Below are 27,339 nucleotides of genomic sequence, written 5' to 3'. Positions count from 1 at the left end.
TCTTTAAGATTTCCGATGGACGGACTGTTTATCTTTGTTGACTAACATACATAATAAATTCATTTTATTAATGATTTTACAGCTTATGGATCAATGAGTCCCCATCCGGGCTACGGTATGACAACTGTGGCATCAGACTACGCTTCCAATCCGTACTCAGCACCCTATCCTACACCGGCTGGATACCCTTGCGGTCCTGGAGGATACCCCGGAGCTGTTACAACGGGAGGATACCCGGTACCACCAGGAGGGTACTCACCTGGTGCTTGTTACTCGATGCCACCTCCACAACACTCTTTGCCGCAGCATGACAAGTCTCCAAATAAAGACGGGTAAGTTTAGAATACCAGAAAAAAATAAACTTGTTTGCTATTACGCGGAAACAGTATCCTACAAAATAACTATACTATACTGTCTTATATTTAGTAAACGAACTATAGCGCACGTTGGCGATTGTCTGTACTCTTCATATAATGTGTAGAGTGCCGTTTTTGGCGCTTAGAAACATGGCGGCTCCGTGGCTGATGTTACACCAATCCCGTATGTTTCTTAGCCAGGAATGTTGTTTTCTTCCTGGGCCTCGCCGTCCCTCTATTTTTCCTTGTAGAATTAGTTTAGGAATGTAATATTTGTCTCCTCTAAGGATATGGCCGAGGTAGGAAACTTTTCTTTCTTTAACTATATTAAGTTTTTCTCGTTCATAGCCTGCAGTTCTTAAAACTTCTTCGTTGGTGGCATGTGCGGTCCATGGCACACGCAAGAGTCTCCGAAGAATCCACATTTCGAAAGCCTCGATGTGGTTCGGGGTTCTAGCCTTCAGAGACTTGACTTTTTTTCTCTGAAAAAATAAAAAAGTTCTAGGGAGTGAGCCACTTTTAAAAAACACCCGGTATATTTACAATCATACAATTGAATATCCACTGTAAAGCTTGTTCGTTCTCTGTATTATTGACGCGCCATATCTCGATATTATTCCTATACAACAGTGGGAAACCGGATACAGTAATTTGTAGATTATTTGAGGAAACACCCTCCTATTGTTATAAATCCTATCATATTACTTAAGTACAACAGATCTGTTTTCACAATATACGTAGATAAGTAAGAAGAGTATGTGTTTGGAATTCTCTTATTAGATAAATTAGAACGTATATAGGGTGTCCCAGTATTTTGGGGATCAAAATAAGTTAATTGGGCACAATTTACCTCTACAGGGTGTGCCATCTTTCATGGGGACATTCCTTCACATAAAATAATATATTAAACAACGAGTTTCGAAAACGACGTTTTGCACACGAGTTCGACAGTTTCTTGCATAGAATAACTAACTGAAAGAAATGAAAACTCCTATGTTAAAGCCTGGAAACACGCGCTCGACGCGATCCAAGCGGGCTACTGGCAGAACTAAAAGTTTGCGCCATATTTTTAAATGGACCTTTACTGCCAGTTCATAAGTTTTTTACTTATATTTGGTAATTTCAATCTAGATTATGAACTTATTTGTAACAAAACATTTTACAAAATAAAAATAATCTATTTTGATACAAATAAATTAATAATCTAGATTGAAATTGTCCCTGAAATTAGGTTAAAACACGAAAAATTTGTAACTTGATTATTTTATTATAACATTGTTAATAAAATTACATATAACACATTCAACACTATACAAGTATATATAAAAGTTATCAGAATTTATACAATCACTTATAAGTAATTATAAAAAAGGTTATAAATTATAAATAAATAATTCATTATATAAAAGACATATAGTTACCGTGAATATAATTTGGTATAACTTTAATCTCAACTTTAATGACCTATTCAAATAGAAACATCTTACAATTCACATTATATAATACACAAAGCCAAGGGACAAAATTGTTATTAAATCTATTCTCGATGACTCGAAGCATTTTTTTTTCAAATAAAACAGGACATATAGGGCTTATAAATAATACAAGGGTATAGAAAATATATAAATAAGTAAATACAAATATATTTTCAACCTAATGATTAATGATTATACTCGTTTAAATAAATAAATGATCTTTTTAAAATTACTTGTTTGTCTTTGCAAATTTGTATATTTAATATTTATCTAAAAGCGTACACTTACATAAATTACTGCACAACCTTTAAAATTAAGCTTTTAATATGTTATACAAATTCTTGATTCGATATAAATACACTTAAATAAAACTTTAAAATTAATGATCTTCCAAATTTCTGAGACAGCCATTTTGTTGAAAGAATTTGTTTTGATTATGAGAAATTTCATAAAAATTATCACAGGGATTAATTAATCTTATATATGAAACTACTTGGCTTTTAAATTTCACAATCCTATCGTCCAAAATACTCTAAATTCGCAAAAATCCGTAAATATTCCCATAAAAACAAATCACAATTCACTTCCACTTCACAGAAACTGACAGACATTGCCAGATATGGAATGACGTTTATTTTTCAATTTATTTTACTGATCTAACTGATCCGGGTCACTTAGAAATTAAATTTTTATTAAATTATTTAATTATAATTGTTTCTGGCGAAAGCAACTTCATATCAATGTTTATTCATAGGGTAACAAAGCACATCGCTGTTAAATTATCAACATTTTATATAAATATTTATATTTTTCAACTACTCCAACTACTCCAATTACTCCACAGAGAATCAAACGAATTGTTAATTAAACTATACTCTGTGGATGACTTGATAAAATCATGATGAAATTAAAGTCCCTAGATGAATATCTAGGGACTTTATGTAATGCTTGGTGCTGCGTAGAAATTTCATCTAAAGTCCCTAGATGAATATCTAGGGACTTTAGATGAAATTTCTACGCAGCGCCATCTATCCCTCTACTGGCAGAAACTCCGCCGTGTTTCCAAAATTCAAATGGCAGTTTCATACGCCTGGTTTCTTGCCTGCGGCTCGAGCCACAAGTCGAAAGAGTGTACAAAGAAGTTTTCGAACAAGTTTTTCACGCTATTTTTTCTACGACTACAAATTAGCAGCAAACTCACTTAGTTTTTGCCAGTTTTGTGAAATAATTTGCGATGTAATGATATACAGGGTGTTTCAAAACAAATGCGAAAAACTTCAGGGGGTGATTCCTTGTTCAAAATAAAGGGTAGTTTGCTTCATAAACGTTGGGTCAAAAGTCAACCATTAGGGAGATATTGCGGTACAAAGATGGCGGAAAAATAATGTTTTTATTTTTTATCTTGAAAACGAAAAGAGATAGACTAATGAAATTTTATGGAAGCATTGCTGTTATCAAAACACCCTTTCTGGTAATTTTTTAAATTTTTTAAAATGAATGGAAGGGGTTGAAATAAACTACCCCTATCATTCTTGTTAACGAAATTTAAAGAAAAATCTTATCAAACACATGCAAAAAATTAATTTGGGTAGTTTAGTTTGTTTAGAAACTTTTTTATCTCTTGTATTTTTTTGATAAAACTCACCGATTTGAAATTAAAAAATAAAATGTAAAGCATTACATGTCAGGACAAAAAATATTTTCTGATAAAGAATCTAGTGGGCTGCCGTAATTTTTTTAGGAAAAAATCTAGTCGGCCGCTGTTACTTTTTAGGATGTTTCTAATATTATTTTATTTGACATTACTCTACTGCAATAGGTTATTATCTAGATGATTATTATTATCGTTATTATCACTAGATTTTAATCTAAAAATGTTTTTTTCCTGACATGTAATGCTTTACATTTTATTTTTAATTTCAATCGGTGAGTTTTATCAAAAAAATACAAGAGATAAAAAGTTTTAAACAAACTAAACTATCCAAATTAAGGCATTTGCATGTGTTTGATAAGATTTTTCTTTAAATTTCGTTAACAAGAATGATAGGGGTAGTTTATTTCAACCCCTTCCACTCATTTTAAAAAGTGAAAAATTACCAGAAAGTGTGTTTTCATAACAGTAATGCTTCCATAAAATTTTATTAGTCTATCTCTTTTCGTTTTCAAGATAAAAAATAAAAACATTATTTTTCCGCCATCTTTGTACCGCGATATCTCCCTAATGGTTGACTTTTGACCCAACGTTTATAAAGCAAACTACCCTTTATTTTGAACAAGGAATCACCCCCTAAAGCTTTTCGCATTTGTTTTGAAACACCCTGTATATATACCGCCATTACTCGCTGACGAGTATTTGACACGCATCAGGAGATGGTCACGCAAGGCGTTTTCTTTCATGAGCTTTTCTGTGACTGAAAAGCCCGATACGTGATGTTATCTGTCTACCGCACTCCAGACATTCAAAAATCTTATTGCTTCGTTTCCTCTTTGCTTTGTATAGATGTAATGATGACACTTTTCTGACGGCTGCATTGCGTTTGGCGTTTCAATTAAACATTGGAGGTTAAAAATGTTAAAATTGGCACATGTCGTGTTCAAAATGACACATATCGTGCGCTAAATCCTTAGTACACAACAGTTTGCAAAACGCCAATTTTAGATCGAGTTTTCCGTGTGTCAAACTGCATTTTCTAGGCTAGTCGTAGAAAAATAAAATTTACAGCTTCATTCTGCTTCCTTTTGTAGTTACAGGGGGTTGTAAAAGAATGTAGAATATTTGAGAAGGGGTTTAATCACCGCGACCTTATAGATCTATTGTGTGTAGTGATGTTGGTAGCGAATATTTCCACTCGAATTTTGCAGGAAATTTCAGAAATTTCCGAAATATTCGGTCCCAAAATCGCGAATATTCGCAAAAATCCGAATTTTGCAAGAAATTTCTTTTCAAAATTCAAGATATTGAGCAAAAATTTAACGAAAATGTAGGTATCAAGTACGCCTATTCTTAAATCAGAAGAAAAATAATGCTTCTCCGCCTTACAAAATAGAAAACGTATGGCTCTTAAACCAATGCATTTTGCCGCGAATCTCGTGGACCCCTCTGTTTCCTGTGAGAACACCTTAACAATGAAGAACACATAGCCGCTATGGAATTTATCAACAATATCACCAACAAACATCCTCAGTTTGTCAATAATAAAGAAGCCATTTTTGCAGATGTAACAAATTATTGCGCCAAGTAGGGTTTATGGGCTCTCGACTACGTTTGGATGTCAGTTAAAAACGTAGACTGTCTCAGTTGGTGGCAAGCAATGTGTAAAAATACTCAGTTGAAATATTTAGCTGTTGCTCTGCTGTCTTTACCAACGTCATCTGCAGCCACTGAGAGAAGTTTCAGTACTGACAGTTTTATCCATACTAAAAAAAAGGAATCGCTTAACTGCACAAAAAGCCGGCAAAATAATGTTCGTAGCTCATAACAATAAATTATTAGTGCAAAAACAAAAAGTGAATATGGAGCATGATATTTAACAAAATGAATATCATGCATCACGGGGGTTAGATAGATTTGTTCAGCTTTTGTAGGCATTCTTTGACCAACTTCGAATTGATGGTTACTGACTTGGTCGCTTTTAGAAAACTTGAATGGTTAGTGACTTGGGCTGTGTTCCGTTGTAAGACCAGGCGAACCAGACCGGTAAACTACGGTATAGAGCGGTTCCTGAAAAACATCGGTTTGATATGGAACGGTTTGGTAAAATATTGTTAACGTCTAATGTTGACGTTTTTTAAATTTCAATACGTCTATTATAAAATTTATCTTTTATGCATTTTTAATGTACCTATTCTCTGCTTTTACGTTTGCTTCTTCTTTTCAATGGAGTTTAATATTGAAAAGTACTTTATTAATAAAGTGTTCAACTCGTTAGACAGCTCAAGTGAAGATTTGCGGGTCCAATATTAAAACAGATCATTTATAAATAAACAAATCTAATCAATATTTATATTTTTATAGCTTACAAAACATTCACGATTACTTGTCTTGTTTTTCGTGTTTTCTTTAAATGTTCCTGACTTTCAGAAACAATGGCTGCATGATAAGTTTAAATGGCCCTAAAAAGTCATTCTATTTAGTTAATGAAATTTATTTACCTTTACTGCCTATACCTCCATTGCTTTTGGATGTAAATACAAAATGTTATTACAAATATTAGAAATTAAATGAGAATTTCACTCGAACATAAATGACATTGATTGACAAACAAAACCAGAAAAACCAGCCTTCTGGCGCTGGTTAGTTTGGTGACAGTTATAACCGAACTTTTCAGGAACCGTGTTCCGTAATAAGAAAACTTTCAGGAAACCGATAGAAACGGAACATAAAACCATAACCAAGGTAAGCAACGGAATACACCCTTGGTCGCTAAAAAACTGAATTGTCGACATGACATTCTCGAAACGTCGCCCAACTCTGCTGATAATAATCCTCGCTCACTCTAGATCTATGAACTCGAACGTTGTTTAACAAAATAAATAAATTCAATGACGAGCAAGGCAGGCAGCAACGCAACGTTTAAATATGGTTGAGACTATTTGAATTCTATTTTAAATCGTTTCCTTGTTTATTGCTTGCCGTTATAACATATATTGTCGCACATGTGCATTTGAATATGTGCGAGTTGTTTGAATTTAGCCGTGAATTTTTGCAACTATTACAAGATAATGGGTAAGAAAATTGTAATTTAATACCTACATATTGTTCTAAATAGCGTATATAATTTGTATTTATATTTAAATGACGCTAAAGTATGCTGTTATACTTAACAGTATTTGAATATCTAATTACTGACTTTATTTATTATTATTTATAATATTATACTTATAGTGTTTTGGATGTAAATTATATAGAAAATTATTTATATTTAATTTAAATTTTGACTTTCTAGATTACCATGTTTATCTAAATGAAGCTTTTTGCATCCTACTCAGCTATGTTAAATATTTTAATTTTTATACAGGTAAATTTCAAAAACATAAACGTACTAAAATTAAAATTTCTACTTTTGAAAACACCTAAAAAACAACGTGACAGTATACATGAGAATAATGTAGCCCAATCATTTTAGATTTTTACAACGTAAAAATTAGGGAGTCGCTACTTTTGACGCTGTGAGTTTCTATCATAGATAAATGAAACAAGTTTTTAATTGGAAAGTGCCCATAAGGATAATATAAACACTATTTGGCGCTATTCTTGCAACGGTCGCGACCCAAAGCTTTTAATAATTTCGGAGCGGTTGGGCTTTTTCCGGAGTTATGTCGCCAAATATATTGTTTATTTAAATTTATTACTAGTTTTTTTTTAATTTTATAAATAAAACACAGTGTGTTGCATATAAGAAACTTTATTTTATATAAGAACATGTAGGAAATACCTATGGATCATTGGAAATCGACGTTATGCCACGATTGTTTTTTATGCCACTATTTCACAATTATCAGGGGTTTGAGTAAATAAAATTTAAAATAAACTTACAAGATAGCAATAATTACTTTGATAATGGACTTTTTAAAGACATTTCGGAATTTCTTTAATGAGAGCGGTTTAGATTTTTAAAGATTATTATAATTTTTAAAGATTCTGACTTCGACAAGAGAAAATAATTTTTGTTTTTGTTTGCGGTTGTTCTTAGCAACCACTACAGCAGCGTCAGATCCCGTACAATAGGTATAATTTAATAATAATAATTTAGTATAACAGAAAAATGATGAGATATGAAAATACATAGTTTCGAAAAATGTAATAATACACTGGGTGTTCCAATTAAAATAACAAAGATGCTGCCACTTTTAGCATAAAGACTGTAATACTGAAAATAATTCAGTCAGATGAAGCAGGTGCCTTTATGCAAAAATCCATTTTTTTTAAATCGTATCACCGGTTCTCCATAAGCATCTAACCAACCATGACCGTAAATCACCCTGTATATAATTATCTATACTAATATATAAAATCCTTAAGTGACTGACATACTCATTAATCACGATCCTGCTCAAACCACTCAACGTAAGAAGCTCAATTTTGGCATACAGGTTGATTCTAGGGTAGAGATGTGTATTCGGTTGGTGTAGGGAGTTCCAATGAACTATTCCGACCCCGGAATGAAAGGAACTAGTTTCCGGTTTCTCAAAGAACTTATCAGGATCTATTCCGGGATCGAGACTGTGACCGCTATATAATAGTATGCGGTCACAGGAGTGGGGATGCTAGGCAGGAGTGGGGAGTGCCAACCGTATGTTATCGGATCCGGACCTAGAATCTAGGGTGTAGAGGTTCGATAAGAAGCGATTTTTCGAAATTCCAGTTCCAAGGGGGTGAAACCATCCCTCAAATATTACAATATTTTTTATTTAAAAAACGGTCAAATTTCCGAAAAAACGCTTAAACAAGTATATTTTATTTTGTTGTTTTACATATTTTAAGATTTTTTATAAATTTATACAGGGTGTTTCATAAAATAAACTGCTTGATGTTTAAAGCTGATTTTTGGCAAACGGATTGACTGTGGGGTGTAGAGGTTCGATAAGGAGGGGTTTCTCGAAAAAAAATTTTGAAAGTCAAATTCCAACGAGATGAAACTACCCCTCAAATATTACCAAGTTATATAATAATATCGCCATATTGTTTTTTCTCATGCTGATATAAATGTGAGAAAATTTTATCCAGTTTTTATGTTAATGGAAATTCTTGCTTTGCTTTATCATCACCATTACAAATGATTAATTTGACGCCAACGCAGTCGCGCGTACATGCTAATTCTTTATAATTAGATTAACTGTAACCAACCCTGTATTTTTTAGTAATCCTGTATTTTTATGTTCTGTATTTTTTACAGCTTGCCAGGCTGTCCAAGAAGTGACAGAAGCCAAATCCAAGCTCACTCTCAAGAACTGAAGTGTCCGACGCCAGGGTGCGACGGTTCGGGACATGTTACAGGAAATTACTCGTCCCACAGGAGCCTATCGGGGTGTCCGAGGGCGAACAAACCCAAGAGCAAGCCCAGGGACGGACAAGACTCTGAACCCTTACGGTAAATATAAATGTTTGACCTAGTTATAGGAAAAAAAATTAAAAATCTGAAAGATATAAGTAAATACAGAAGAGTTCATTTTGACAACAACACACTGCTTTCCTTAAAGTGAATTAATAACGTATGGTTCTAAAGTTTTGGGAAAATTTTCATCTGGTTTGGTTAAATAATAAAATGCATTTAATGAAGTAGTCATGGTAATGAAATGTCATCAGTCATGTTACTTCAATAAAAAAAGCAAAAAATGTTGGGTTCTGCCAGGGGCGGGAAAGTGAAATAGCAAAAGCGGTTCCACCGTTTCCACGGAAATCTCAAATAAAATAGTTCCAGCCCTAGCCACTAGGTGGTAGTGCAATTAATTTTTAGGTAAAGAAGTTGCTACTAGTTATTGCCAGATGGCGTTAAATCAGAATTTTTTTGTAGTTTCCATTGTTTCCAACGGCCATTGTCATATTATTGTCAAATTCTCAAAAAATATTGTCGTTGTCATAGCACCAATCATAATATTATCAAATAAATGATTATCAAAATGTTTTTCAAACTATAATTTGTTATATGTGTTTTAATTAGACAATTCCTTTTGTTTGTGGCCCTAAAAATATAATGCAAGTCTTTTATTTTTGCCATCATTTAAGTACCTATTTATATTTACTCCATTTACAAAAAGTTGGGCGTATTACGTTGGTCTTGTTTTATTATAATAAACGATGTTTAAATATTTGACTTATAAATGAAAACTTTAAATAATAAATAATGTTTCACATATTTGTCTTTAATTTTATTTAATAATCGTATAAATTGTAGGTACTGTTAAATCTTATTTTTTACACATCACAACGATACTTGTTATTAGTATTGTTGAATTTGTGTAAAAAATAAGATTTAATATTTAATTAATATTAAATTTAATCAAATTTAATTATTTTAGAGTAAAATTCAATAAATAAGGTCATTTAAAAAGCCCGCGCTTCGACCCATTTAAAACAAGCCCTACTCAATAGATGGCGCCACTTCTGTAGGACCCTTTGAATAAGAAGACTAAGGAAGGAGCATATCAAAAATCTTAGGTACACCGCGATGGGCCTCAAATATGTCCGACTTAAATTCCGGTTTATCAGTGTCGTTCTAATTTTATTTAAAAAATGTAAAACTATGATGTAGGGTAGACGTGGGGTAGACTCAATAATTTGTTGTTTTGTGTTACGTTGTGAATAAATGTTGGTAGTTATTAAAATTGTTATAAAAATATACAATTCTAATAAAAATAGATAAGTTATAATAAGTATTTATTAACACAAACATCCGATACGCTACTGAAGCAGGTAAGTCAAATTAACGTATCTAAATTCTTTGACATCTAATCTTTGACAAGTAATAAATAAAAGCTAAAATGCAAGAAAAATATATAATTTAGTTAATTTAAGTGAATTTCATAAATGATCGGTTTACTACACGTATGTATATTATATAGTCACTTACTAGCGAAAAGTTGTTCCATTATTTCACTCAATTTTTGCCGAGATCTACCGCACGCTACACAACCAACTATTTTAGAATCTTTTTCGATAAATCGCGATAGTGTCACTGTTAATTTAAGTTCTGCCACAATTTCCATCTAGATTTACTATCTTTATACAACTATCAGTAGTAGAATAAATAATAAATCACATAAAATAAGCTCCGTAAAGACTGACAAATCCACAAAATTTCAAATCAAATTCAAATGTGTCAAATGAATCGTCAAACAGAACTGTCAAGGATCCCCATCCTAGAGTGCTTTTATGGCGCTTTTTCCGCCCACCATGCATGAATACATGGATAGCATTATGCTCCTTCCTTAGTCTTCTTATTCAAAGGTAGGACCATTTTTCAGTATGAGTCCATTCTTTTTCTAGCTAGGTATATTCTTTGGGTTCTGCTTCTTAAAATGTCTTATAAAATTGATCTTCATCGAGGAGTTTATAATCTTGTTGGGCGAATGGCGGAACGAGATATTGTCGTCATTTATCGGGATCAAAACATTAGCAAATCGACAATTTACCGCACAATCAAAGAATGTGAAGAAGGAATACCATGTGTAAATTTGCCTAAATCCGGTCGGCCGTGGGTTTTGAAACAAAGAAGAGAAGGAAAACTAATTATTGAAGCAGCAAAACACAAAATTGGGATCTCCCAGCCAAAACTGGCCAGCAGATTAAATATTGGAAAGACTACGGTGTTTAGAACCCTATCAAGTAACAATATTGTCTTCCGAAAAAGGAGGAAAGCTCCAAAATATACAGAGGCCCAGCTAGAGAGAATTCCGAGATGTTGCCGCGCGCTGAGGCGAGTGCATTTCGTCAACAAGTTGACCGTGATGGACGATGAGAAATATTTCACATTGTCCAACTCTGAGATGAAGGGCAATGATATTCAAGGGCAAGGGTTCTACACGGACAATTATGAGAATGTCCCTGATGATGTGAGATTAAAAAGTAAGAAAAAGTTTGAGGACAAAATTTTGGTATGGTGTGCCATTTCTGAGGCTGGCTTCATCTCACATCCTTACAATGGCGTTGTTCGGGGTGAAGCCTTAAATGCAGAGCTTTATATCGAGAATTGCCTCCCTAAACTTCTTCAGTTTTCGAACACGTATCATGTGGATAACGAAATAATGGGGACTGGTATGAAGCGAACAATATCAACTTTGTACCCAAAGTAGACAATCCCCCTAAGCTCGCCCAATCGAAGAGTTCTGCTCAATATTGAGTCGGAAAGTCTACAATAACGAGAGGGAAGCACAAAACGAAGAACAATTGCGACGCCGTATATTCAGAAAAATTAGAGAAATCGACGCCGAAGTTGTCCAAAATTGAAAACAACGGTCCCTTGACCACTGTTTCAATTTTATTTCATAATTAGAATAGTAAACATAGGTTGTTTAAAAATATGATATAGTTATTAACGTAATAAGGCCGATAAACAACAAATAACGGCCGGGCTGAAGTTTGTGATCCGAGGCGATAGCCGAGGATCATAAGCAGCCAAGGCCGTTATTTGTTATCGGCCGTGTTGCGTTCTAGATTTTTCGTCATACTGCAGATTTTTTAGAGCAATAAACACTACTATTTAATAACAAATTTTATTGAACAATAACACAAGTAAGGATAAAAATACATAATGTCTTATACTAAAATTCATTTTTCATGATAATGAACATGGAAATTAAAAGTGCACTTGTTGTTCTTAGAAATCTGTAATCCTTCCCAGGGATTTACAGATTTTATAGAAGAAGATGATGCTACTGAAGAATGGCAAATATTTGTATCCACTAAAGACACATTATTTTTGGAGCTATCATGAAAAAAGTTGATTTGTTATTTTCATTCTTTTGGAAACTGATTTTTCTATGTAAGTTTCTGCCACTGTTGAAGACTCCCCATCCTCCCTAGCTCCTTTAGCGATAGTAAATCACCACCATTTTCGGCGAGCATGGTTGCTGACGATCTACGAAATGAATGCCCTGTATAACGTTCTGGATTCTCCAAGTTCAAAAATTTTGCAATTTTCTGCGGTACGCTCCCGATGGTATGTATACCGACGATTTGCTTAACACACTTGCCTTTCTTGTAACCAATGAAAAATTTTGGATTGTCAAAGTTACGAGGACGCAGGTTGATGTATTTTTGTATAAACCATAGGCATCAAACGGAAGGCCCGTTTTTGGAATAAGAAATTTCCTATCTTTCTTATTTTTTAGTATTTCTTAATGAGACAAGAATATTTTTCTCCGAATCTTCGAAATCATCAACTGTGAGTGACCAAAGCTCGCTGCGCCTACAAGCTCAAGAATACCAAGCACCAATACAATTTTTCGAGTAACCAGGTGTAATCATCGGCATCCAGTAGAAAATTATTTATGTCATTCTCCGACAGAACTTTGGCTTTTTTTTGGTGAATAACCTTCGTTTTTGCGCCTCAGAAACATGAACAGTTTACCAAATCTATGAACAAATATAATTTAGATGAGTATGATTAAATATCGAAGAATATAATGGCTTTTTACCTTGATATGTCGATGTTTTCATATACTCTCAACGCAAGCTTCAGCATGGATATCTTTGTCCACAGTGATGTAGGAGAATACATTTCAGACATTCTTTTAGCATAAGCCAGCAATACCGCTTCATTTACGCTGTTTATACTTCTATCCTGCCGCCACTTCAAAAAATTGTCATATTCCTGCTGATATCTCTCTCTGGTTATAGTCGGAAGTATAATTTTGAGTAGCCGCAGCCGCTTCCTCCTGTATTTCCAACGGAATTTCTCGCGACATCTCGCTATGGTCTATTTTCCCAATTTTTGAAAAGTCCAACTGACAATAAATAGTCATTGTTGCAGGTGACAGACGTTACGATTACCTTAGAAACTTAACGGCCGCCGGCCGTTATATGCATCTTTTCCATTCTGATTTTGCTTATGTTATAATAATATAACAATATAGTATGACGAAAAAAATATAAAACTATTTTTATAAGAGTTGTCAGTTTCTGAATTTTTTCCCAAAACTTTAGGACCATACGTTAGAAAGAAAAATCTAAACAGCACTTCTAGAGAAAAAGACTCCATTTCATCAACACTTGTCGACGTTTGTTGACTATAAACAAACTATTGTTTGTTGATTATGATATGATTTTTTACATGCTTGCATCAGATGCCCTATTCCAGGGTGCGACGGATCAGGACACGCAACTGGGAAATTTTTATCCCACAGAAGGTAAAATCTAGATCTTACACCAATATTATGTTTAGTATTATCCACAAACTAGACTAGTGGTCCTAAAAGGCAGATTGTCGAAAATTGTATTAATGTAGCCTTTTTTAAGGCTCCGAAATTGGATATTTAATAATTTCATACCTAAGCTACAGTGAGAAGATCCTAATAACCTCGGGCAATCATTGTCCCTCCCTTATAATTCCCTTGATACATAAATAACTATGATCTAAGTCAGTGAGTTAAGAAGCTCTTAACTCACGCATTTTCATGACCGCGCTCCTTGTTTAGATGACTACCAAAGAGAAAAAAACATTTTGTAAAACACTTATTTTGCACTAAATACCTACTAAACACAAATAAACTGTTCTATTGATAATAATTATAAAAACATGAAAATTTATTTATTATAAATGTTAATGGTACAGTTTGAACAATCTTTCAAGTAAATGCCTGATGAAGCATATACCGTGCTGGCGACTGTTACTTTTGGGTCGGCATTTACATGTGTGGAAGTACATCGCATACACAGAATATACTAACGAAAAAGAAGCTCAAGTTCCTTGTAATAAATCGGTTCCATTTTCGTAACGCCACCTCTCGACAAAGCTGACATTTACAGGTTAGCCAAAGGGGTGCGGGACCGGGGGGAATTGTAAAATACACTTTTTTATTTTAATTATTTTTATTCGCTATTTGCAATTTTATTTTTAAAACATATTATCTGAAACAATCACATAATATGTCTTAAAAATAAAATTACAAACGGAAACAAAAGGAATTAAATAATCTGAAAATCTACAAAGTTTATTGATAAAAAAGTTAGGCTATGCAAATTTATATATTAAGTATAACCTCTTTGGTATAACATTGTTAAACAAACATTAACAAATCATAACATATCAGATCATAGAACTAAAAAAAGTATTATTACATAAAAACAGGTGATACAATACTTCAAAATTAATTTTAACATAATATCAAAACCGAATCAAACTGCAAACACAACCACACTTCTCACAACAGAAATTAACACACACTTCCGCGGCAAATGTCCAAGAAAGACTGATCATTCTGATTGGTCCGGTCCGGTCGTAGCTCACGTCGTATTGTCGGTAAGCAAAATCCCTGTCCAAAAATCTTGACGATCAGCGCCATCACCCGTCATAATTGGGAAACTTTTGCTGGAACCATTTTTTTTTTCAAGAGATAACTAGATAAAATCATTAGACATGTTTCTGAGCATCTGAAATGGAATTATAAGGATATCGTTAGGGTGTAATTTTTTTATAACGAGAAAACGCGATAATATAAAAACTCAACTTTTTAACACATAACAGGTATTTTTAGATATTGACATTTTTTTTATTTCCAAGATCGGATATTTTACAATATGTTTACATAAGAAAAATTCGATAAGGTTGTTTTTTCCATTCAAAAATTGTAAACAGTACATCCATTTACTTTTCGAGCATAGCAATTTTCAGCAATCGTGTAATTTTTTTATTGATAAAGATTTTCACATACTGTCTACAAAGAAAATACAGCAGAAATATTAACAAAGTTCTTGAAAAAACTACAATCTATTATTTCTAATAGATTTCGAGATATCGATTTTTGAATTCAGAGTTCTAATAGCGCGACCACTATCGACCACCCACTCAATTCCACTTATTTTTACCAAAAATTCAAGTGTTTCTAGATTGCACTTAAAAAAATTCAAGCTATCAGGAAAATTACAACGACTCGTTAATAAATAAACAAATTAAGTATCACGAGACGTAATTAAATCGTGAAGCTGAACGCATAACGTACACCTTTCCCTAGAACTTTAAGTACTGACAGAGGTATAGACTGGGTCGACCGGTCAACTGCGACAAATGTGCTATATCCCCTTCCACGTCTCTTAGCGATGTGCACAGTTTAGTTTTTTTCGGTTTATTTCATACGTTTGGCAACGTGTTTACTGTCCTCTCTTTGTTCAGTACATTATAAACGCATTGTACTCTTCTTACATACGGAAATCTCGAACCAAGACTAACCTTTGCCAGTCCTTAGTATAGTTAAGTACAATAATTTTTAAAATTCATTGTGTGTTTTTATAGTTAGACGTAGATAAAAATATTGTATCGTAAATATCTATTACGACCTTAATACCATTGTTCAAATACACCATGCATGGCAATGTCAATATGACAGTAAATAATATTGACGTCACTAGTTTAAAAAATCAGCGATTCGGAAAGTATTTCCTCTGAAATTGAAGAAGAGGCATTCAGAGCCATTTCTGGAATGATTCCAGCAAGATCGAAACAGAACTATGAATATACATACTCTAAGTTTGAAAAATGGTGCACCAAAAAAAATGTACACAACTATGGAAATGAAAAGGTACTCATAACATATTTTTCCAATTTATCCGCTACTTTAAAAGCCTTCGTCTCTTTGGGCTTTCCATTCAATGATACGTACTACGATATCTATTAAAATGAATTTTTAGATATAAACAAATACACTAATTTAGTAGCCCTTCTCAAAAGAAAATCAATAATAATATAACATAATTATTATCAATTATCAATAGAACAGTTTATTTGTATTTAGTGCAAAATAAATGTTTTACAAAATATTTTATAGCTTTTAACTCACTCAAAATGCGTGAATTAAGAGCTTCTTAACTCACTGACGTAGATGAATATCTACTAAGTTACATGGCTAATTTTTTGTGTGAAGTATCCTTTTGTGTAGCCATTATGAAATAGTCATGTCTGCCAACGCGATCCCGGAGCTTAAAGCGGGGGTGGCCAATCGAAAGGGTGAAATTTTTACACTAAAAATATTATAAGATACATGAGTTATAGTTGCGAAAATAGCTTTTATTTATTATTAAGAAACGTGGAAAATTGTTGGCAGACATTTTTCTAGTCGCTAAAATGCCGACAGACAGCGCGAAAGAGGCATGAAATTTTAAAAATTATTAAAAAATGAAATTTGAAGAATGAAAAAAATTATTGCATATTTGCATGCCGATTGATGAAATGTCATATTTATTTATTTTAAAAGCCGTATGCAAAAGGGCAGACAAAAAGATCGTGGCTCAATCAGCTGCAGACAGTTATCAAAAGCGCGACATTACCCTAGCGCTTTATTCAGAGAACGCTGGCCGCCTCATCCATTTAAGTATAGATAAATCATATAATATACGATTATATTATAAATATATTTTTTTATTATTTCAATAACGATTTTTTTGTCTGGCCTTTTGCATATACGGCTTTTTAAATTAATTAACAATAAACATGACATGCCACCAACCGACATGCATGTATGCGATGATTTTCTTTTGTCAAAATTCTATGCCTCTTTCGCGTTGTTTGCCGGCATTTCAGCTACGAGAAAAATGTCTGTCAACAATTTTACACGTTTCCTAATAATAAATAAAAGCTATTTGGCAATTATAACTCGTGTACCTTATAATATTTTTAGTGTCAAAATTTCACCCTTTCGATTGGCCGCCCCCGCTTTAAGCCCCGGGATCGCGCTGGCAGACATGACTATTTCACAATGGCTACACGAAAGGCTACTTCACACAAAAAATTAGCCATGTAACGATGATAAGGTTTTTTATGTAGCCAGCTCTCTCGGTCTATATGACTAGACACTTAAAAAACAATTTGACGTGAACTGTCACATTCAAACCTCCGATTTTCTCAAACCGACTTCGCTTTTTTAGTGCTTCTGGTTGTCCGATAGCAAACAGGAACAAGATGAGAGTGCTGGAGAGTGGCGGTAGCGTGGAACAACACAAAGCGGCCGTCGCGGCAGCCACCGCTATGAAGTTCGACGGGGTGAACTGTCCCACGCCGGGGTGCGACGGCACGGGCCACATCAACGGCTCTTTTTTAACGCACCGTTCCCTTAGCGGCTGTCCTGTGGCGGGACAGACTGTGAAGAAGAGCAAGTACCCGGAAGATATGCCGTTCTATGCTAAGGGATACACAGGTAAGGGGTTGAGTTAGATATAATTGTCAATAGCTGTTAAATAAAGAGATTGAGGAAGGAGCATAATATTAAAAAAAGTCCCATGGGTATTTTGCCATTTATATTTTTTTCCATAGCAACAGCAACTGTTGAAATTGCCTTATAGCTATCAAAAAGTAGATAAAATAGTACTTTAACCGCAAGGGTAAATTAAATGATACTTTAACAACGAGGATAGGTTAAAAACTTTATTTCTTCTGGCACGTTTTTTAATTGCTTCCATTTTTGAAAATTTTTGTATTCCTTTTCATAAGTTATTCGGGATTTAAATGGAAGTAGTTTGGATATGGCGTTTGTCGCCTCAGCCTGAATATCTTTGTTGATTTACTTATTTCGTTTTGAACAATTTCTGGCTCAAATTCATAGACAAACAAATAAAAAGAGACTGGAAAATTAAATGGCAAAGAGAGGGCATAGATAAATGAAACAAGTTTAGATTGGAAAGTGCCCATAAGGACAATGTAAACACTATTTGGCGCTATTCTTGCAACGGTCGCGACCCAAAACTTTTGAAAATTTCGGAGCGGTTCGGCTTTTTCCGGAATTATATCGGCAAATATTGTTTATTCAAATTTATTATTTTCGTTTAATTTTATAAATAAAATACAGTGTGTTGCATACAAGAAACTTTATTTTATATAAGGACGCATGTATGAAATACCTATGAAACATTGGAAACCGACGTTATGCCACGATCCACGATGGTTTTTGAAGTTCACAGTCCACAGCACAGCTTTTTAAGTTTTCAATGCCACTTTTCACAATTATCACCGGTTGGAGTAAATAAAACTTGAATTAAATTCACAGGATAGCAATAATTACTTTGAAAATAGACGCTATAAACACTTTTCGGAATTTCTTTAATGAGAGCGATTTAGATTTTGAAAGATTATTATGATTTTTGAAGATTCTGACTTTGACGAGAGAAAATTATTTCTGTTTTTGTTTGCCGTTGTTCTTAGCGACCGCTATAGCAGCGCCAGATCGCGTATAACGGTCGCGACCCAAAATAATTTCGCGACCTAAAATTTTTACGGGCTTTCCAATCTAAACTTGTTGCATTTATCTATGAGAGAGGGACAACGTTCCCGTAGCGCAACTCAGAACGCAAAATGTCATTCTATTTATGTTGATCTGGGCATTGCGTCTATTGGGCCCACTATCTCATTCTAATATAACAAGAGAGAAAGAAGCAGCCATATAAAACGTAATTTCTAAATAGAAATTAGAACAATCGCTTTTCGTTTTCGTTATCATGACAACCAAGATGACAACATCATGACAATTCGTTATATTTGTTAATTTTTTTTTGGTGATTTATCTTTTTTTCTAAACTCTCCATTTTATTGACTTATGAATATGGATAGGGAACAAATTCTTTTGTTCCAGATAGGTATTTATATTTTGTTACTTATAATTTTAGGTTTTACTATTTGTTATTTTATTTGCTGCAGGAGCCAGTATCATCTATTTTTTTATATGTATTGGTACCCCCTTTCTCTGATAGATATGTTAAAGACACCCGGTAAAATAAAAGTAAGTAGTTATATTTATCATCTTATTAAGAAAAAAGTAGAAGTAGTAGTGTCAAAAATATTTCGAACCTCTCTTAACATAACAAATTAATACAATTATTTTTTTCATTTTTTGGGTAGAGAGTTTATAGCTGGTTTATAGTAACCAGAAACTTTATTAACATACCTATTTTACTTTTGTTTTAGGATTAAAACTGGACTTGAAAATGGTTCAGGATCATGATTCTCGTAAAGTCTTCTTTGCTTGGATATTCACTTTGTTATTGCAATTAGGCAGTTTTTTCGAAAATGAGATTTTTAATGCCCTTTAAAAAAATTGGCCGATCGTTTCCTGCAACAGTGAGTTCTTCTGCATTTAAAATTGGTAGGCGGGTGGAATAAACACTGTTATTTTTGTTATTATATTATATAGAGTTTATTTATTTTTATGTATAAATAAATATGTTTATAAAACAGTACAATCTTTGCTTTTTTTTATAATTTCCCTTATAATAGTAGTATTCTTTCGTTCTGAAAGAAACTGCAAATTATCACTTACACTGATTTATTCCCTACACCACGTTCCCCGAGGGGTGTCACACTGTTGGAAGTACATGTACATTTTCATGGCAGTCGCTGGCAGTCGTCGGCAGTCACTGGCAGTCGTCGGCAGTCACTGGCAGTCTTGTATAAAATGACATTTTGGCAATACGTGTACATTTTTTACCCTAGTGAGACACCCCTCGACGTTCCCTTTACGTGGTATAGGGAATAAATCAGTTTAAGTGAAAATTTTCAGTTTCAGAATGAAAGAATACTACTAATGGCTAATTTAAATTTTCCGCCAGCCAGAATGTGCGATAATGTCTTACGATACGTTTTATACCTATCTCTTTCTTTTTCATATAAAGCACACATAATAAAGAAAGATAGCAATAAAGACGTATGTCCTGCCTACTACTACTGAGTTGCGCTACGGGAACGTGGTCCCACTCTTTACCATGAGATTTGTCAGTCTCTTTTTATTTGTTTGTCTATGCTCAAATTCAACCAGCAATCGACACGAAAGAGAATTAAAAAATTGACTCAAAACTGACAACTAAAGAGACAGCTTTATTCATTTGTCAAATTATATAGAAACCAACGCCAACCCAGCACAATATTATTTTTTCTACTCGTAATAAATTTCTTGAAATAATAATTTCTGAATATTTTTTAAAACGTAACTCGCTATGGAAAAAAATAATGTTTTATACACGACGATAAAATTGTATTATCGTCCCCCGAAATTAATTCACTCGCGATTTCATCGCTTATTAATCTTTTCGGTCGACGATAAAATACCATTTTATCGTCTTGTATAAAAAATAACTATTATCTTATTTGTTATTTTTACTTGAAATGACTTTAAAAGCTATATATTTAAATTAAATTTTAAGTATATTTATTTGGTAAATCTATATTTAGTAGGTCAGCTTTTAGACTTTAAGCATATCTCCTATTTGAAAGCTACTTAAAACGACCTAGTGATATATAATAAAATTGTTTACAAAAAAATCAAATTCTCATTTATCTTATCTCAGTTATAATAGATAAACAAAACTACGAAACCAGTCATTTTGTGAAAAGCGAATGGAACACATTGATCCTAAATAATAAAGTTATATTTGTGCGACAGTTTCATCCAACATAGGTATTCTACCGTACGATCGAAAAAAAAAACGGCGTCAAAGACGGCTGTGAAATGACAATCGATCATAATTTTGGCGAGGTCAAGCCCTAGACGTACTTTTCTTTATTTTTTAACGGCGCTTACCGCCTGAGTTGGCCTTAAGAAGGTTGTACTTTATTTTTATATTGAATAAAAATGATTTTTAATTGATGTAAGTTTAAAATTCCATTTTTTTATGTTTTATGTCAATTTTTATGTCTAGAGATTGACCTCGCTAAAATTACCATCGATTGTCATTCCTAGCCGTCTTCGACGCCGTTTTTTTTTCGATCAAGCATTACTTGTCTTTTTGTTTACACGGTATATTTATACAATACCGGGTTATTCTGAAAAGTGGCTCACCCCTATAACTTTTATATTTTTTCAGATAAAAAAACGAAATTTGATATGTTAGTATACGGGGTGTCCCAGAAATAAGTGCAAGTATTTTAAGGTGTGGTAGATCTCGAGAAAAGAAACATATTTTCTCTTTATCGTTTTTCAAATAAGTCCAAAATAACGGAGTTATTTTACTTTGAAAATTTCCAAAAAAAATGATTTTCTGCTAAAATTTTGAGAACCACTGGATCTTTTCTGGATTTTCTTTCTTGTAAATTTAATCTAATACTTTTCTATGTTCTCACATTATCAAGAAATTATATTTTTTAACTAAAAACTAAAAAAAAATCAAAAAAATTTTCAAAAAATTTAGAATTTTCAATTTTTTTTTCTCGAAAAAAACCTCATAGGCGTGTTTCTGGGGTTGAACTATACTACTAGTTAAAATACTTGCACTTATTTCTGGGACACCCTGTGTATGACATAAATTAGGGCTGATTGACGTATTCAGTTGTTTTCGGTTACTGGTATTTTTTTACTTCATTTGTTAGAAAATGATATTCAGAAAAGAATGACATATAATATGTCAACTTTTGACATTCTCGCTTAAAAAATCGTATTTTAAATTTGAATCTAGAGTACCATGGCTGTGTTAAAAACACTAATTTTTAATCAAGGAGCCTTGAAAAAAAATTCAAAGTGCCATTTTCTATCGAATAAAGTAAAAAAATACCGAGGATGCCATTTAAAAATCAAAAGCTGTAGTAATTTCCGGTGAAACAGGAAGTGGTCGAAAACAAGTGAATACATCAATCAATACTAAATTATGTCATATAGTAACATAGCAAATCTCGTTTTTTTATCTGAAAAAATAGAAAAAATTATTAAAAAGTTACGAAAAATTAGAAAAAATATATTTTTTACTTAACACATTATTGGGCAAAAAGATTAAAAAAATTCTTGGTTCTTCAGTCAAAAAGATCAGAAAAAAATCGTTTTTTAATCTAATCGGCTCATTTGCAGACGTATTTTTATAGGTATGGAGCCAACCAATCCGAACGGCGGAGGGGAGGACCTCATGACTCTCGAGGCGGAAATATCCGAACTGCAGCGCGAAAACGCCCGAGTCGAGTCGCAAATGCTCAAACTGAAGTCCGACATCAATGCGATGGAGAGCCACCTCACACAGGGCGAAAAAGTAAGTAGCTACAATGTACAGGAGGGTGTTGATTCTTGAACCAATTATATAAAGATGTAAAATACAATGTAGTAATATCGCCACTGGATGGTTCAATACTATATAGTTAATATTTCCACTATTTCCGAGGAGGGGTATAAAACTGGTGGTAGCTCTGAGCAATAGGAAAACGTTATGCGCATGACTATCGCTTGGTAAAGAAACCTACGGGAACCGTACTATTACAAAAAGCCTATCTATTTTCAGTCACTTTGCAAAAAGCCTAATCAGAATTAGGCATATTAAACAATGATGATATTTTATATACACTTCTGCAAAAAGACTGCCTGGTTTCAGTCATTTTACAAAATGCCAAATCGAGAATCGATGCCAGGCAGATTATAAAATGATCAAAGTTTAGTCAGCTACGAGCATAAGCATATTGAATAATTTACGCTTTAATAAAAATACCCCATATTTTCCTATACAAAAACAATAATTATTTATGTCAAGATTTTATTATGCTTAGACGAAAACAACTTGAATCCTATTTCATAAATTTTAATTATAAGTAACATAATTTTAAATACAAAATATATTAAAACCTTAATATTAATATCTCATTTAATTATATACTCTGTAATTCGATTCTGTGTACAGAGCTGTTTTTTTGTGGAACTTTTTTTAAGTCTATAATAATCATCCTTAACCATACTCTATTCAACAGAATAATTATCACTTTTTGTGCCATTAGTTCCAAATTTGGAAAGAGAAGTTCAAAAAATGTCGTTGGATAAATTTAGGTTAGTTATATCAATCCCGCGTAAAATATTTTGTGCAATCTGACTAATTTTCATTAGGCATTTTGCAAAACGACTGAAAACAGATAAGCTCTTTGTAAAATATTTTTTTTTTGTTAACAATGCCGGTGTTTTATAATATGCCTAGTTTTTTTGCAAAATTCCGAGTTATTCGATACGCCCGCGACATATAGGCCGTATGCCTAACTCCATTTCATATACCTCCTGCACAGCACTTGCGCAAAATTCCCATAGGACTCCTCTAACATCTTCCCCTCTTTGATCCACCAGGAAACGCAGGCGCTCACGCAGCGCAGCTCCAACCTCAACGAGTACTACGAGAGCCTGCGCAACAACGTCATCACTCTCCTGGAGCACGTGCGCCTGCCGGGGGGAGGCGTGGCAACGCAGCAGGAGAAAATCGGCCAGGAAAACTTCGACTCCTACCTGAGCAAGCTGCAGACCCTGTGCACCCCCGAGGGGTACTGCACTGATGAGAACCGGCCCCTGTACGAGACTGTCAAGTGCGCGTTGCAGGACTTTACGGTACTGCCCACTCCGATTTAAATGATTTTAACGTAGAATAAGGTGAAATGATGTAATTGATGTGAAGACGCCTTTAGTTCAAAGAGTCTGGCTCTAATGTCTGATAACGACGAAGGTTTGTTTGTTTATAGGCAACTAGTTAAATATGAGAGTATTATTAGTTGCATAAATATTCGGAATAATGTTGATATGTTGGCAACTAGTTAAACGCGATTGTATTGTTAGTTGCGTGAATTTTGTATGCTCAACAAAGATGCTCAAATACAAGTGTTACAGTTATTGATTTTAGTTGTTAATAAAAGGTTGATTTTAGACTTTTATTGTTCTTATTTAAAAGTGTGGTATAACAATAATCATAAAATCTTTAAATAAATTAAAAATAACCGAGTTGTTCAGATTTCAAATTTTTCAAAAATAATACTTACATTTTGAGAAGTGCCTGCATAGACCAGAAATCCAATGACTAAAGAATACAAGAACATATAACGCCTATATACGGGTTGAAGTAGAATCTGTGTTGTTAGACGCCATTTTTTTGGAGGAATGGATTTGGCAACAACGATTTTTAATAGTCTGTTGTGTGTAGTGAACTTTGTATAAACTTTATTACAATGGTAATTTGTTCAGCTTTCAACTGTAAAAGTCGCAACGATAAGAAAGAGCCAGGAGTTACGTTTTCATAAGTAAATAAACTGTCCACTCCACCTTTTTAGCGTTTTCTTATTGAATTTGATAATTGTTTTACTGATATTAAATGAATATCATATGTGCCATACGTTGATACTAGTTTTGTACCATTTGATAACATTATTTTAATTCGTTTTTTTTGTAATTAATTAGTATGAGATACTTGTGTCTAGCCCCAGCAGGCAACTATTAAGCCCGACCAAACACAAATAAATTAACACCCTCCAAATAACCACGCTAACCAACCTGATTGGTCAAGCTTAATAGTTGGCTGCTGGGGCTAGACATTTCTGTATGAGATCACCTAAATAAGCAGCATACACCATAGGCGTAGTCAAAACAAATATGCGGCACGGCACTGTTTGGAGGTATGGTAACAATTTGGTCTCGGGTGTTACTGGTCCTTGTATTTTAGATATGCTAGTAATTTTAACTGTATTTTTTAAACATCGTGAATGATCGTAAACTAAAAAGTATAAAGTGTAATTGAAACCACTAATTGCGTGCTTCTGAATGAAGCGCTATAAACTAGCGATGGGAACTATCGAATGAATTAGACTATCGAATGGTTAATGAATGAATGATTTCAACTATCGAATGGTTTTATTCGAATAAAATCATTCATTCATTTGTAAACTAAAGCATATGTGACAATCTCGCCGTGCGACTAAATGGTTATCGTTGAGCCACGACTATCGAATGCTTTTGATAAATGAAATTTAGTATTCGTTTGGATTTTGTATGCGTCAGTGCATTATTGGTTCTTCCAAATTTTTATAACTTCGCCGTATAAATACTGTGCTATTTTTGCGTTTATTAAAGTAATTAAAATACTAAAATAGTAGTTATTTTTTAATTTTATTTATTGACGATTGTGTGCATGTGCAGGTGGTCAAAATTTTTCCGATAATTTGTGTGGTTTTCCGTAGTCCGATCTTTCAATTATTTCATTTTATATGGTATATGGTCTATTTTTTAATGGGAAATTTTGAGAAGTAGCAATTTTTAAGAGAGATGAGATGAACTTACAATTAATTTTAAAAATACATATTTGTATTTTAGATGTTTTAATAATACCTATGAATTAGTTGGAACTTAATAATTATATTTAAGTAATGTGGTTAAATAAATGGTTATCGAACTCAAACTATGGGGTGAGAAAATTAAAATGAAAATTTTACACGTGCCAATTTAAAAAAAAAGTTAACGATGTTTGTATTTTGTTTATGCTAATTCTCTTACATGTAGTTTTTTGCGAAGAAATATTTCATTTATTTTTTAAAGTAAATGCCAGTAAAAGTAAATATAATTTTTAAATAGTAATATAAAGCACCTAATATAAATAATTTTGATTTCTAATTTTTATTTATATTTTCCTTCCATTACACCGCTTGCTTAGAAAATTAATAAATGTTTATATTTCATGATTTTAAAATTTGTTGTTAATATAACAAATTAGTTCTGTAATTATTATTATTTAATAAACCAACGTTGCCAAAAAAATTAGAGACTATATTATTTTTAAATAGGATCTAATATAAATAATTTTGACATCTAATTTGTTGTTTATATTTTGCTACTACTTAAAAAAAATATTTATATTAAATGATTTTAAATTTTGTTGTTAATAGGTATAACAAATTATTACTGTTATTATTATTTATTAAACCAGTCTTTGCTTAAAAACATTAAAAATAATTTTCCTACATCCAAAATAACAAGTATTATTGCAGTGTAACAACAGAATATTAATAAAAAATGCAGAATATATAGACATACTATCCCTAACTAACTAAAGCCAAACAATAATATTCTTTGCTAATATCAACTAATACAAAAATATGGCAACAGCGCCCTTCATAATGTATTTTCTGTGTAAATACTAGCACCTCAATAAAAAAAAATAATGTGTCCTTATCTATATATGACTCCGCAAAAAATCAAAGATGCCGGCTTCTTTCATGGCATTGCCACCGACCGCTTTCTCGGAAAAAAACCTACGTCGCCGGCCGACAACTAAAATTCAGTTAATATTTTATTATAATCGATCCTGACGAATAAATGAATTTCATAAATGAATGAATTTTATAAATGAATGAATTTTATAAATGAATGAATTTTATAAATGAATGGTTTTTGCTGCCGAATTACTAGAATACAATATTTCAAGGCAGATGACGGATCTATTCGATAATTTTTATTCGAATAGTTTTCAACGAATGTTTTCTTACTAACTATCGAATTATTCGAATGAATTGCAACTATCGAATGTTTCGATAGTATTCATTCGATAGTTCCCACTACTACTATAAACACACAAATATTCAAAATGTAGGTAACGTAGGAAGTGGCAACATGGGAATGTCTCGATACACTGTGAAGAACTTTCAGGAGAATGAATCTGTAGCACTAAATTTTTTTTTGATTTTCCAGAAAAATTTCAAAAAAAAAAATTCAACATTTTTTTGTAAAAAAACTTACTTAATCTTTCTTCATTACCTTATCAGACATTACAGAACTCTGCAACTACATTGTTATCCACATTGAACTAAAAAGACTATAATAATACCCTGATGAATTTGAATGAAACATAAAAAACCAACCCTTTTAGAACTAAAGAAAAAAAGTTAAATGTTCTTTCCCGTACATTACAACCTTTAATATGTAAGGTAATAATAATAATAATACAATTAACGTTTGTACGTAATACTTAATTGTGATCTCTGTAAATACCCTAGCTTGTAAAAGATTAAAATAACGTAACATATATAGCGTGGTCAGGAAAAAACCGGAATACGTGAAAAAAAGACACTTAATGTATAGAAAAAACTACCTAAAACGTCTCAATA

The 27,339-nt window shown here is 32.9% G+C and overlaps 1 protein-coding gene across 1 annotated transcript in view; it reads left to right on the top strand.

Annotated features, from left to right (window-relative positions):
• LOC115891925 (myelin transcription factor 1-like protein) overlaps positions 1-24,117 on the top strand; it is a 139,656-nt gene extending 115,539 nt beyond the window's left edge. The window contains exons 15-20 of the mRNA XM_030912535.1: positions 83-332; positions 8,728-8,922; positions 13,616-13,678; positions 17,409-17,677; positions 22,318-22,478; positions 23,549-24,117. Coding sequence (XP_030768395.1) covers positions 83-332; positions 8,728-8,922; positions 13,616-13,678; positions 17,409-17,677; positions 22,318-22,478; positions 23,549-23,824 — 1,214 coding nt within the window. The 3' untranslated portion in view covers positions 23,825-24,117. The remainder of the gene's footprint in view (positions 1-82; positions 333-8,727; positions 8,923-13,615; positions 13,679-17,408; positions 17,678-22,317; positions 22,479-23,548) is intronic.
• The last annotated feature ends 3,222 nt before the right edge of the window (positions 24,118-27,339 follow it).

The sequence above is a fragment of the Sitophilus oryzae genome, unplaced genomic scaffold (assembly GCF_002938485.1).
Source record: "Sitophilus oryzae breed Bouriz unplaced genomic scaffold, Soryzae_2.0 scaffold_119_pilon_pilon, whole genome shotgun sequence".
NCBI classification, from domain to species: domain Eukaryota; kingdom Metazoa; phylum Arthropoda; class Insecta; order Coleoptera; family Curculionidae; genus Sitophilus; species Sitophilus oryzae.
This window is presented reverse-complemented; position numbering and strand designations above follow the sequence as displayed.